The sequence below is a fragment of the Gymnoscopelus microlampas genome (genome assembly GCF_963454915.1).
Source record: "Gymnoscopelus microlampas genome assembly, chromosome: 13".
Lineage (NCBI taxonomy): Eukaryota > Metazoa > Chordata > Actinopteri > Myctophiformes > Myctophidae > Gymnoscopelus > Gymnoscopelus microlampas.
In genome coordinates this window covers 8,375,975-8,390,997 of record NC_139950.1, presented here as the reverse complement: position 1 = coordinate 8,390,997, position 15,023 = coordinate 8,375,975, and the positions used below count along the sequence as shown (strand labels likewise).

The 15,023-nt window shown below is 45.9% G+C and overlaps 1 protein-coding gene across 5 annotated transcripts in view; it reads left to right on the top strand.

Annotated features, from left to right (window-relative positions):
- Positions 1 to 15,023, top strand: part of LOC311058907 (myoferlin-like) — a gene marked incomplete at its 5' end in the record, with an annotated part of 235,365 nt that overhangs the window by 100,703 nt on the left and 119,639 nt on the right. For 4 of the 5 annotated variants that reach the window (XM_084076435.1, XM_084076436.1, XM_084076437.1 and 1 more), the window contains 8 exons: positions 39 to 127; positions 217 to 312; positions 401 to 542; positions 1,356 to 1,455; positions 1,573 to 1,769; positions 2,073 to 2,182; positions 2,325 to 2,472; positions 3,057 to 4,585. In XM_084076435.1, coding sequence (XP_083932561.1) covers positions 39 to 127; positions 217 to 312; positions 401 to 542; positions 1,356 to 1,455; positions 1,573 to 1,769; positions 2,073 to 2,182; positions 2,325 to 2,472; positions 3,057 to 3,095 — 921 coding nt within the window. In that variant the 3' untranslated portion in view covers positions 3,096 to 4,585. Of the gene's footprint in view, positions 1 to 38; positions 128 to 216; positions 313 to 400; positions 543 to 1,355; positions 1,456 to 1,572; positions 1,770 to 2,072; positions 2,183 to 2,324; positions 2,473 to 3,056; positions 4,586 to 15,023 lie in introns of those variants that run through there. The other variant, XR_014602097.1, reaches the window with a different exon arrangement.

The following is a 15,023-nucleotide window of genomic DNA, read 5'->3' as shown; positions in this document are numbered from 1 at the left end:
TGTTGATAATGGCTTGTGTCACATACGTACGCATGTAGGGCAGAATCCAGATGTGGGTGGACGTCTTCCCAAAGACCATGGGCTCACCAGGACCTGCGGTTGTCATCACCCCGCGAAAAGCCAAGAAGTAGGATTCCAATGACACAATCAAAGTTAAAACAGAAATAAGGTTCTGTGATGTGTCGATGATTAAACATTATTGTATGTTTGTAACAGGTACAGCTTGCGGGCCATCGTTTGGAACACCACCGATGTCATACTTGATGAAAAAAGCATAACTGGAGAAGATATGAGTGACATCTATGTCAAAGGGTACATGACTTGTGTGACTTTTTACACAAATTCTGTTCATTCATACACAGTCACACTGAATAAAAGATGGCTGTGCTGTGTTTACCAGATGGATGGATGGCAAGGAAGATGACAAGCAGAAGACGGATGTTCACTACAGGTCCCTGGACGGTGATGGAAACTTCAACTGGAGATTCGTCTTTGAGTTTGACTACCTGCCTGCTGAACAGCTCTGTCTTTTCTCACAGAAAGTAAGGATGATCATAGAGCAGGAGCTCAGTGCTGAGTAAATCTTCTTCAATACTTTAAAGTACTATACCAGTCGTATGGCATGTTCAGTCCATTGAATACGACTCAAAGTACAAGGTTATTTGAAAACATTTTTGAGGAAGCCATTGGTTTACATTCAAAAGCTGATTTGATTTTAGCCAACATTGTCTCAATTATGCAAGAGAGCTAGGTGGGGTTGGCGAAAAGGCCTACTCTGTGTGGAGTTTGCATGTTGTCCCCGTTTCTCCAAGGGTAGTTAATACCCTCACAAAAACATGTAGTAATCCTGGTCGCTATACCGCCTCCCCCATGACAGCCGGGGCCCCTGATGGAGGGGAAGGGAACTGGTTGGACTAACGTGTTCCTTCCACGCCCTACGTCCAACCGGGGAAACTCCCCCCCTGTCAGGTGACAAGAAGGTCAGTTGGCTCTCATGCATTGAAGGAGGCATGAGCTCAGCCCTGGGCTCCCTAGGCTGGTAGGGGGAGTGTAGGACCCAGGATCACTTAGAAAATTGGCAACGGGTGAAAAAAAAAAAAAGCGTTATAAAATCGCAGGATTAAAAAAATGTATGCAAGAGAGTTTGGTAACTATTTAATTATATGAATCACTTAACACTTTAAAGTCATTAATGTAAAAATGATCTTATGTTAATGTACAATATGGCTGTGATATACAACTACTGAGCATGCACTGACGGTAGAATGGTCCTTTAAGACGTTTTATGGTGTGGTGACTAAATGAAATATTTGTCCATGAATGATCAGGAGAAAATGTGGACTTTGTTTTTACAGGACCATTTTTGGAATCTGGATAAAACTGAATCCAGGAGACCTCCTAAGTTGATCATCCAGGTATGGGACAATGACAAATTCTCCCTGGATGACTACTTAGGTAAGGGTTCATCATCAAAACTATAAAGTGGACAAAGGGGGGATACCGTAACTATTGTATCTGAGTACATGATGTTTGATATCAAATATGAAACATCTGACCATATCTCTGATACAGGAGCAGTTGAGCTGGACCTTCTCCATCTCATTCCTCCTGCCAAAAGCCCAGAGAAGTGCAGCCTGAAGATGTTACCAGGAATGGCGTCGGGCTCGGCTGTCAGCAAAGTACCACAGTCCAACTCTCTGTTCTCCCAGAAGTCTGTGCGAGGCTGGTGGCCGTGCGTGATCGAGCAGGATGGGAAACCTGTGCTTGGTGTAAGTTAAGAGTGTTAATTTAACACTATAAAATAACAGAAAACGTCTGTGTGTGCGTGTGCGTGTATGTGCTCTAGCCACGTTCAAGTGTCTCGTGTTGTGTTTCGACGAACTAAAGACGGTTGCTTCCCCACTCAAACGCACTTACTTACCCGTTGAGCAACCTGAAAGCAAACTTGGCCGAACGTTTCATTTACTTGCCACGGGGAGTCGGCCAACCGTTAGTGTCAACCCCTATTGGTAACATTAGGGTCTTCATTTAGTTTGTGTATGTGACACTGTCTGTTTGTGCATGTATCACAGGGAAAAGTGGAGATGACCTTGGAAATAGTGGAGGAGAAGGAGATGGAAGAACGGCCTGCTGGGAAAGGCAGAGATGAGCCCAACATGAACCCCAGACTGGACCCTCCCAAGTAAGGCACTCGACTAAACCAATTACAATTAAAGTGCAAAATGTTGTGCAGAAGCACTTGTGGGTGTCTGAACTGTTTATTAGTAATTGTACGTAAATAGTACGTCTGAATATGTCACCTCCACTTTGTTTCTATTCACCAGCCGCCCCGACACGTCGTTCTTCTGGTTCACGAGTCCGTGTAAGACCATGAGATTCATCGTCTGGAGAAGATTCAAGTGGATCTTCATCATTGGGATTATCCTCCTGCTGGTTCTCTTGTTCCTTGGGATCATGATCTACTCTCTTCCCGTAAGATCAAATATTATTATATACAGTATGTACACGTATTATTCTGTAACACATAGGGGTGTGCCGATACACTAATTTCACGAAACGATACGATACGATATTTGGCTCACAACTTCGATACGATTCCGATACGATTCGATACGCACTTTTTTATTATGAAAATATATGGGGGAGAAAAAAAGCAAATGCAAACAAATAATTCTGTTTTTGCATTATTCAGACATGTAAACCGTTTTGAATCCAAATAGGGCAATAGTGTGACACCTGACCCCCCCCCAAAAAACGTGTTGTCACTCTTTTCACCTCGGGGCTGTTTGCATGCCTGATTATTATTATTGTAAAAAAAAACGATTTTTTTTTTTTTTCCAAAACGATACATATCGTCACGAAAACGTATTGCGATATATCGCGGTACGATATATCGGCACACCCCTAGTACTAACACATATTTTTAACCTGAATTAGCATCAGTAAATCGTGTTTCCAGTCCTTTCACTGAGCTTGTTCGAGTGGTGCTCTCAGACGAAGGCTGCAATAGTAGTAAATATGTAACTATTTAATTAAATTCATTCTTTGATCCCCAGAACTACATCTCAATGAAGATTGTGAAACCCTACTCATGAGGAGCACTGCGCTACAGAGATGCTGTTTTGTTCTGTGGGACCATGAGTCTTCTTTAGACTCCCACTGTCTCCCGTGGAAATATGCAACAATGTTTTCTCTCTGGCTGGTATTTTCTCTCAGATATAATCATTGCTGTCTTTTTTTTTGCACTCTTTGTATAACATGCATTTCACTATCTTAGTGCTTTGTTTTGATAACATTTCAGAAATGCATCTCTTAGAAACAGTGTCATTCATTATTGGGTCCAAGCACTGTGCTGGAGCCCTTCCCTATTGGTTTGCTTCTGTCCCTAATTATCTGCTGGGTCTCAGCAATTGTAAGACCAAAAATGACCAAACTTGCTCAGGTGGGGCCAAAGTTTCAGCCAAAATGCACGACAATTGGTCTCATGGTGACGCCATAAGCAACTTTATGTATTGTATTCTGATGTGTATGTTATAGAATCAAAATGTATTTCCCACTGAATTCCAGCTCAGACTTGCCCTAAATTGCCAATTTATGCATGTTGTATCATTTTATACTTAAATGCACTTTATCTTCATACAACATAACACTGTAGAGCTCAAGACCCTTGATGTTCGATAGGAGAGTGTGGAGGGCAGAGATTCAGGAGTCCCGAGTTGGTTAGACCGCACTCTCGCATCGCATCTTCATAAATGACCGTTTGTTTACCGGTGTTTAAACCAATGGGTAAGGATTTCATGAAATAATGTACAATGCGGTGATTGTGTGATTTTTCTCAACAGTTGTGTTGACCTATACGATTGAGTGTAGATTTGAGATGTCTCTTTAATTGCATTAAGACACTGAGGCCCCTATCTTGCCTTATGCCTTATGCCCAGGGTTCATCACCATGCTGGCTTGTGGTGGAAATTTGTCAAGGTTCTATTTTTGCCATGGACGTACAAATATTACCAGAAACTGATTTAGTCCTAGTATACTACTAGTGCTGTGGTCCTCAAAGTGGGTTGAGGGACCTTCGGGATCCTTGAGGTTGGTCCAAATGGGCCATTATAGGTCTCTAACTCTGAGAGTGTACAAATGGAACCAAATTCCATTCCACATTTTGTTCCATTTGTAGACTCTCAGAGTTAAGGGGGTCCTTGCAAATAAAAAGCTTGAGAGCCACTACTAATCAGCGTCATAAATATGCTGAAGAAAAACTGGAGTCAGACATTCAGTAATTGGGTCTTATGATCAAAATAAGAACACAGTTATGTGAAAACAAAATCAAAAATTCAAACATAAAATAAATTGATTGCTTATGCCTTAACTTAGTGGCCATTTTTTTTTATTTTGAAAGAAAAATAAATAGCCGATCTACATTGACTCGTGAGCTTGTAGATTGCCTATTTTCACTGCACACAGGTAGGGTTTTGAGTTCAAATCTCACTGTGAACAACCAAAATGTGTGTGTGTCCTTCTCATCATTTTTATTCTGTGCTTAGACCCTGTTAATTGCTGCTTGCCTATATTTATAATGACAATCATTTTAATAAACATTTTAATTTCTAATTGTTTCTTTTGTTGTATTATTTTTCACATGGCGTGGATGATTTTTTTTTAAGTGAATGGGAATGCACTGCAGTTTGCAGAGATATCTATGGTATTAGTTGTAGTGGCTGTTATTTTGTTTAGATATAGACATACAGTAGGTCTATTGGATCTAATTCTAACCAGGGGAGAAATGATCAGATATTTTATATCATGCAATTGTAACACATGACATGACCCTGTAAGTCAGAGGTCGGTCTGCTGTCTGCCTAAATCTAAATGCATACCAAACTGTTTGAGAACCACTAAACAATGGGCAGTACCTAACACCAACAGTGGGGGGCAGCATTGCGCCGACGGGCGTCTAGTCTGCCGGAAACTCAAAGGAAGATTCAGCTTATTATCACTTATTATAAGCGACTTTGGGCTTCTTTTTCTGTAAAGTTGCTTGTAAATATTGGTAGTTACGGGTTGCGTAGTTGTGGGCTTGTTTAAGGGTAGATGCTTATTTTGGGCTTGCTTCCTAATTTTGATTAAACCAGTGGTTCTATTGTATTTATATATTTTAACATGTAATCATCCAAGGACCCTCATCTGAAAATAGTTTGTGCCAGTCATATTTGTGTGCGTGGGTATCTCATTATAAACAAGCTCAGTGCTTTATGAGCCTTCCAGTTTAGTAGACCTTGTATTGTGAGTTTGTACTTCCATGTAAGTGTTATTCTCATGTCTAAGACTCTTACTTAATAAAGTACATCAATCAATCAACCAATCAGGGACCCCCATACAAGATTTGTGAGCTTACAGATCGGCTATTTTCAAATATGGCCTAGTCACTTCTTTTGGGCTTGTTTTCATAGACCTGGTTGCTTATTAACCTGGCAACGCTGTTCAGTAGCATAATTGCAGATGATCGACTGTGAACATTATAACATCCATAATGGTTCTTCTCAAGGTACAGTGACAATTAATAAACTTAATTACTTATACCCCGAAAACAATGAGTAAAACAACCCTAAAGCTAGTAAAGTGGACGTACCGGTGTCTGACTCTCATTTCTTGGGGTGCTGACTGGACGGGTACGTATTGGGGGGTAGTACCAAACCATCTGTTTTCATCTAATTATAAAGTTAAAATAAATAACTTTATCAGGCCCCAATGAGCATACGCCTCTGGGTGTAGCATCAAAATTCCATCACTGCATACTACTCCTTTGGGGTAATAGGGATGCCAAAAGTTCTAAGAACTTGCCTTGACGCAAGTCCAGGATGACTCAGAATACTGTGATAATATTTGGAATTTATCAGCGTCACTTTCGGTTTAACCACTTAAGGCTTTACACACCGGGAGCGATTTTTTCCCACAGTTTGGCCTTCTGCCCTTCAAAAAATGATCCGCCCTGAGGCCACAGTGGCCTTGATACCCCATTGGTATTGGATTGACAAAAAGGATGATTACAAATAGTTACATCAAGGTCCTCTGCCAGCTGCAAAGACAACTCAGACAGTCTATGTGACTTCTGAGACACCAAGTACGTGACAAACAGAACATGAACTCACATGCACTAATAATACACACGCTGTTTGGGCCAACAGTTACAGGACATAAGGTCATCAGACAGAGTACAGAATTACCGTTTCTATTTCACTGTCAAGAGTCTGAATTCTTACCTCCTCCTCAGTTCTCATCCCCATCTTCATACCAGTCCAGTGACTCTGAGTATGAACTTCTGAACTCCTTTTCAGGACTTGTGTTGTATTCATTTCACTGATGGTTCTACTTAATTTTCATACACGTTTTTTCTTAGCTCTTAAATTAAATGTATTATTTCAGTGGACTTAATGTCAGTGTTTTATTTGATGGCCTTGCCTTTGTGCCCTCAAAATATTTACAAGGCCAAAGGCCAAGTGGCCTTGCCCCTCTCCCTGCATGGGAGACTCCTTTTACTGAACAAACACTCTAGCAATGAGTACTATCAGAATATAGAGCTATTTAACACTTATTTTAACCAAAGTAAATCACTACCCTACCCTAAGTATCAATGCTGCAATGTAGAAATACTCTGTTACAAGTAAAAGTCTGGAATTAAAAATGTAGGCTTGAGTAAAAGTACAAAAGTATTGGTACCAAAATGTACTTAAAGTACCAAAACTACAAATAGGCTACTCATTATGCAGAATGTCCCAGTTCACAAGTTTTCAAATGTATGACATCTATAAAAATAATTGAAAATAGCAGATCTACAAGATCTGTGAGCTTGTAGATCGGCTATTTTCAAAAGATGTGTATACATTTTATACATTTGAAAACTTGTGAAGTGGGACATTCTGCATAACGAGTAGGCCTACTTTCGGTAGGACTTTAAGTACATTTTCATAATTCCGGACTTTTACTTGTAACAGAGTATAGTTCTACATTGTGGTATTGATACTTTTACTTATGTACAGTACTTTTTCCACCACTGCCAATCGAGAACAGCAATGTTGCTGTGGGCTTCTTTCCTTCTGATATTTTGGAATCCAATTCCGTTAATGAAATATCACCTAGAAACTGTTTGAGCTATAATATAATATCGGTACCAATACCAAGGTTCTGTTCTCAAGGTCAATATTGGGTGTACTCAAACACTTCTATTATTTTTCTTTTTATTATTCAATAAAACCATGACCAGATCAAGTAACTAGTACATTTACTCAAGTACGGTACTTAAGTACAATTTTGAAGTACGTTTACTTTACTGGAGTATTTCCAATTTTCAGTACTTTTACTTCTACTCCACTACATCTCAGAGACTATATTGTACTTTTTTTAATTGTATTTTAGGCTACTAGTTACTTTATAGATTTTGATTATTATTTTTCCTGTTTACTACGGAGTTGGAGAGACAGGGAGACCATTTGTCACTGAACACACACTCTATAGCAATGATTACCATCTAACCAGCTTTAATACTTTACAAAACATAACAACTTTCAACACAAACTTTCACTTGGGCCATTGGTTCTCAAAGTGGGGTCCCCTTGAGGGGGTTCCAGGGGGTCCCCAGCTAAATGATGGATAGTTAGGAACCAAATGGACCCTTACGGGTCTAACTCTGAGAGTGTACAAATGGAACCAAATGGACGCTTAAGGGTCTGTAACTCTGAGTGTGTACAAATGGAACCAAATGGACCCTAATGGGTCCATTTGGTTCCATTTGTACTGTAAGGGACCAGAGTTGGTCGGCAAGAGAGACACCGGGACAAGTGTGTAGTTTCTTTAAAATGTATTTTTTTATCTTTTCTTTTTCCCATAAAAACAAGACAAGACATTCATTCTGGCCCAAACAAATGCAGACAATACACAGGACTGAACTTGACATCAAGACTGAACTAACTAAATGAGACATGAGGGGAACATATATAGTGGGTGATCAGACCACTCTTGACACAAAGGGGAAGACAAAGAATAACATTTAAACAGACTACAAATAGCTACAACATAATCCACTACAGCACTAACTCATATTAAATAAATAAATTACATACAACTGAAATGCCAATACATTTTCATACGTGTAGTAATACATTCAAACTTATAATAAAATCCTGCCCCTCCCCTTAAGCACAGGGGACATGGTGCAGTCCAATTACTAATCAGCTCCTTATAAGCACCTGTGAAGCAGCTTGGCCTTTCCATGGCCAGCAATCTAAACTTCAACACTCCTCAGAACTGATAACTCAACAAAACAAAATACACTTAAATACCAATTAAATTACTCCTGATAAAACAACTTGACCCAAACAAAAGAACTTAATGGATGTACCCTCCAGTCAGTAACTTTATCATCAAACTTACAATAAACAGTATGTCATTTAACCGGTTGTGTGTAGTCCTTTAAGCATGTAGTATGTAGTTTGCTGAAAATAAATATAAACTAAATCAATAAACCAAAAAAGACAAGTGTCCACCATGTTTTACCAACTTTGTGTGTCAGCTGGTGTGGCCATCACATGTGGCCATCACATGTACACTCTCAGAGTTAAATTAACATTGATTTTACGATATAAATTGGGGTCCCAGAGATAGAAATGCCATTAAATGGGGGTCCGTATAGCCTAATGCATGTCAAACTGGGGGTCCTTCAAATGAAAATGATTGAGAATCACAGCTAGAGCCCTAAAAATCTTCTCTTATGGGGGTCCCTCCATGGCATATCTTTTCAAATGGGGGTCCGTGGGCAGTGTCAATTTGGGGGTCCTTGACATGAAAAAGTTTGAGGCTACATTACCTTGTGGGCCGTGTTCAGTTCCTTTCAAACATCTAAAAAGAAATGCTCATTCTGACCACTGCGCAAGACCCCATGTCATCTGGAGGAACTGGTGCCAAGTCCATCCCCATAGCACTCCTGTCAAAAAGCTGCTGACACACACACACACGCACGCACGCACGCACGCACGCACGCACGCACGCACGCACGCACGCACACACACACACACACACACACACACACACACACACACACACACACACACACACACACACACACACACACACACACACACACAATACTGTTGATTTAGCTATTTTTATTAGAAAGAAAACCTGGACTGGATCGGCGGATCCGGATCCGGATCTTCTAATAGTAAAATCAGCAGGAAGTTGACATTTTTATTAAAAAAATAAACAGTACTGGGTTTGGTGATGTTCTATATTGTCTGAATCAGCTTAGTTTGTGTTCGTTTATGGGCTAAAAGAGTGACTTTGAGAGCTGTTTCAGTGTACAATGTAAGTCAATGGGGAGCATATTTTTAATTATCAATTTCTAATTAATGGAGCAATAATTTTTCATTTCTTGTCCACCTTTGGAGTTACATCATGGCGAGGTAACTACACAAACCAAACCTCTACCAAAGTGGTCTTACCCTTTAAAGTACTAAAATGTTTCAAAAATAGCAGATCTACAAGCTCACAGCGCGTTGCGATGCGACACGCTGTGAGCTTGTAGATCTGCTATTTTCAAATAGCCTATGTATAAAATAGGGATAAAGTGGTTAATGTATGTTTTATAATGTAATGATTTATATCTGCAAAGTAACTAGTAACTTTAGTTATTATATCGTAAGTTCCAGTATGGTACTTACTATGGGATATCATCGCCCTCTAGCGATGCTACAGAGCAAGCACACCGGACTCCCGAATTCCAATCCTCATTGATGATTGGAGTAGGGTTAGTGTGACGCAAAACACCGGCGACCGGTGGTGGTATAAATACCATTACGTCACCTAAGCTCGACCTCTTCTTCCACTCTGCAGTAGCTGATTGCACGCGGAGCTGAACAAACATCGTAGAAACTTAGCGAACCCAAAGCTTGGGCACCTTGGTGTTCCTCCACGGGTGCTTTCGTGATAAAATAAGTTTCAGTTAATTTAACTCTCCCGAGTTCCTCAACTTTTATTCTTTTCTTTTCCCATCCTCTCTGTTTTCTCGCCACGAGGCGCGCGGCTAAGGTTAGCGCTAAACGGCTAGGCTAAACTAGCCCTTTGTTTGTGACTACCTCGTGTCGACGGACAAACAAACAACAAAGATGGAGGCGCCTCGTCCCTGCGGCAAGCGGGGGTGTGATCTCCTCATCGCCGCAGAAGACGACCATACCCTCTGTCTGGCCTGCCTGGGGCTGCCTCACGCCTGGTTCACTCGTAACCGAGATGAGGCGGTACACGGCTGCAGCCCCTGCGGGGCCCTGTCTCCGACCCAGCTGGAGCGTCGTCTCAACAGGGCCACGGAGTTAGCGGTGATGGCTAACGGCAGTGCTAGCCCCGAGGCGCCGCCCGCCAAAGCACCCAGAGCGCCTGCGGCTAGCACTAGCGGGGGGGCTATGGGCCCTCCTCTCCACTCGGCTCCACGTGCCAGTGGAGCCATATCGAAGGTCCGGAATGAGGAGGCCTCGAGAACGGCTCCTGCATCTCCGACAAGCGTCGCTGACGAGGCCGTCTGGCCTTCCCAAGACAGCGACGATCTCGTCTTTTCCCCCACCTCCTCCATCATCGCCTGGGGAGACACGGCGCATCCAGGCGATTTCGATGGCGGCAGCGAGGAGGACGAACCCCTCGTCCCGGAGGCGGAAGACGAGGACGAAGGCCTCACCTCGTACCAAGAACAGGAGGTAACGATGACCAGCCCGGGTCCTCCTGTCCTTGAACCAGAGACGACGACGATCTCCCCGGAGCCTAGCCAAGAGGCGAGAGTGTCCGGAGAGGCAGTGTTCGTCGTGCTCCGTCGGGCTATGGCCAGATGCGGCCTGGCACAGCCCATGGAGCCAGCGAGGTCGTCAGTCGCCAGACCCGGGATTCCAGGGTCTGGCGCCCCTCCCCCCTCGGCTGGTTGAGTCCAAGATGCTTCCAGAGGCCTGCGGCGTCAGGGACGCGGTGCAGTACACCTGGGAGGTCAGGAGGGAGCCGATTCCACTCGGCTTCAACTCCGACATCATCACGGGGGTCGAGCTGGGGGTCGCGGGTCTTCCACCGATGGACAAAGACCTCGCCACCGCCATCGAGAAGGCCAAGTCGGGTCAGGTGAGACTGAGCCACATGGCCCGGTTTTCGCCAACCCGAAGGTGAGGGCCCTCTCCAATGCACACGCCGTGCTCTACAAGGCCTCCGCGTCTGCTGTGAAAGCGTTGAACGTGGGGTCGATTCTCCAGGGATCGGCCGCGGCGCGGGGGGGCGGCCCCCATGATTCTCTGCAAAGAGACTAAGAAAGACGCTAAAGACAATGAATGCGGTTCAAAGTCAATTATGTCCTCTGCCCAAGGGGTGCAGTACGTTAGTCCGACAGCGCATTCCTCCGACAGCGCAGCGCTCCGACGTTTCCAATACTAAACCCGCACCAAACCCGCACCCTAACCCTAACCGCACGCGGAAGCCACATAGTCGGAGAAAAGGTCTGTCGGATTAACGCATGCCTCCCCTGCCCAAGTCACAAATGTCTGTTGTAAAAAATGTGCCGCATGTGTGTGGAATAAATCTATTGCCAGAAACACAAATGCTCATTTTTTCCCATGCCATGAAAAGTCGAAGCGACATGTTTCCCGGTGGGAAACACTGTCCTCCAAATCATTTCATGAGTCCTCAGTGTTCGCCATGTCCCCCAAAGAGTCGGGGCGACATTCCAAACACTGTAGGAACAAAAACTGTGCATGCTGTACATAATTATGATGGATCAAACGCAGGTAGAGAAACCTTTGCTATTGAATCAAATGTGTCATATGTCTTGTGTAGAACAGGGGTTCAATGTAGTCAAAACTTTAATTCCATCTGCGCCATTGCAGTACCTTCTTCCGTCCGGCAGAGGGCGGCAAAACGCCTCTGCGGCTCGGTAGAAGCACAAAATGGTCGCCTCTCTCTGCCATCTCAAGATGGCGGAGGAGAGGCGGAAGTTGACGACTCAGAGAACCCCGGTGTTACACCAGCGAAGCTCCCCAGGGGGAACACGAGTTTCGCTCCGGGTAAACACATCTCACAAAACGGCCGTTCCTCTCGACCTCTCCAACATGGCGGACGAGGCGAGACGGAACTCGCAGCAACGAACCCCGGTGCTACCCTATCAACGCTCCCCAATGGGTGTCGCGGCTCGGGTGGGTACAACACCGCGTCTAGGTTCCGTTGTCTCGTCATGCAGAGCGACAGCGTCTCACGCTCCCATGGGAACGGGCGCTCGCTCAGTGACGAAGACGACATTAGCCCAGCTAGCAATAGCAAGCAAAGCTACAGGGCGGATGTCGACGGTGTGTGGGATTCCCCGTCTACGTCACGGATTTTCCCCACCGGTGAACGATCAGAACCCAACAGGGCAGATGACGTCAGCAGCCCCCACCTCCCCTGCGAATCCTCTCGCTCATTGTTTTTCCAAATGGAAAGCTTGCAATCCGAATCCTTGGGTGCTACGCACCGTACTAAAAGGATACAGATTGCAATTCTCGAGCACACCTCCACTATCAACCAAAGTAGTGTTCTCCCGAGCGTCAGGCCAGGCGGCCATAACGCTGCGGGACGAGGTGTCGGCTCTTTTGAGCAAGGGTGCTATCAGAGAACTATCACCGAATCAGAACCGACTGGGTTTTTATTCGGAGTACTTCCTGGTGAAAAAGAAAGGGGGGGTGTGAGACCTATTCTGAACCTCAAGGGTCTGAACAGGTTTCTGATGGTTTTCAACTTTCGTATACTCACAACGAAGGCGTTGTTGGAGACGATTCGTCAAGGAGATTGGTGGACGAGTATAGATCTCAAAGATGCTTACTTTCTTTTTTTTTAAACTAATTTTTATCCCGCGATTTTTGTAACCCATTTTTTTCACCCGGTGCCAATTTCCTAAGTGATCCTGGGCGCTACACCAGCCCTACACCAGCGCTACACCAGTCCCCCACAGCCAGGGAGGCCAGGGCCGAGCTCATGCTTCCTTCAGTGCATGAGAGCCAACTGACCTTCTTGTCACCTGACAGGGGGGAGTTTCCCTGGTTGGACGTAGCGCGTGGAAGGAACACGTTATTCCAACCAGTTCCCTTCCCCTCCATCAGGCGCCCCGGCTGTCATGGGGGAGGCGGTATAGCGACCAGGATTACTACATGTTTTTGTGAGGGTATTAACTACCCTAGGAGACACGGGGAGAACATGCAAACTCCACACAGAGTAGGCCCTTTCGCCAACCCCACCCTGGGTATGGGCGCTGATGACGCGGAGGAGAAGACACGCCCCCAGCGCCCACAGCGTCCCTGGCGGGAATCGAACCCAGGACCTTCTAGCTGTGAGGCGACAGCGCTACCGACTGCGCCACCGTGCCCCTAAAGATGCTTACTTTCACGTCCCAATCTACCCACCGCACCGCAAGTTCCTGCACTTCGGTTTCGAAGGCAAAGTGTACGAGTACACGGTGCTCCCGTTTGGCATGTCACTGAGCCCCAGGGTGTTCGTGAAATGCACGGAGGCGGCGATAGCCCCGCTGCGACAGCAGGGTCTGCGTCTGGCGACGTACATAGACGATTGGCTGCTGGCAGCGGATTCGAGGGAGGAGGTGGCGCGCCACACGAAGTTGGCCATTGCGCACCTACAGTCCCTGGGCTTCACGATCAACGCTCAGAAGAGCGTTCTGGTTCCGTCCCAGCAAACCACCTTCCTGGGGATATCCTTGGATTCCACCAGGATGGTGGCGCGTCTGTCTCAGGACAGAATAGCGAGCTTTCTGGCATGCGTGAGATCCCTGCGCCTGGGGCGCACGGTCACGTACAGAACCTGCATGCAGGCCGCTACTCTCATGGCCTCGGCTGTGAGCCTGATCCAACTGGGCAGGCTCCACATGAGACCTTTCCAGAGATGGATGCGGTCTCTCAGGATACCGCACTCCATGGGCTCTCGGAAGGTGGTAGTGTCACCACAGTGTGTGTCGTCACTCCGACCATGGGCGCAGGCGACCTTCTTGTCCGGAGGAGTCAAGATAGGCGCTGTAACGTCCTGGAAGGTGATCACCACAGACGCCAGCCTCTCAGGTTGGGGGGCTGTTCACGAGGGCTACTCAGCCCGGGGGGTGTGGGACTCCTCCCAGAGGAGAGCCCACATCAACTACCTGGAGCTGCTGGGGGTCTTCCTCGCTCTCAAGCACTTCGAGAGCCGCATCAGAGGGTGTCATGTCCTGGTCAGAACGGACAATACCACAACGATGTGTTATGTCAACAAACAAGGAGGCTTGGGTTCCCTTGTGTTGGACAAACTGGCACGCGAACTGACGCTATGGAGCGTACAACGCTTGGCTTTATTACGCGCCGTCCATGTACCGGGCCATCTGAACAGCGGGGCGGACCTGCTGTACAGAGGAGGACCCCGGTGCGGGGAATGGTCGATCTGCCAGAAGGCTGTGGATCTGATTTGGACCCGGTTCGGCCGGGCTCAGAACGCGGAGTGTTCGAGTTTCTTCTCACTCAGGATGCAGGACCAGTCCTTGGGGGTAGACGCTCTAGCTCACGTTTGGCCGAGCGTTCTACTTTACGCCTTTCCGCCTCTGGAGCTGATCCGTCCGACGTTGGATCGGGTCAGGACTCAGGGGGAGAAAGTCCTGCTGGTAGCACCAGCATGGGGCACGTGGAGGTCGGAGATAGATCCCCTCCTCTACGACGAGCCGTGGCCGATCCCCCTGCTCAGGGATCTCCTGAGGCAGGGCGGAAATGAAGTGTTCCACGAGAACCCCAAAGACCTAGACCTGTGGGTTTACCCCGTGAAAGGTCGAGTCTAACCTCACTAGGCCTACCCCCTGCAGTGGTGGCCACTATACAGGGGGCTAGGGTGATGTTTACTAGAAGTCAGTATGACACTAGGTGGACCATGTTCGAGACTTGGTGCCTGGAGCAGTCGCCTCAGGTGGAGGCTTCCCAGGCTTCGGTGGTGAGCATTCTGACTTATCTGCA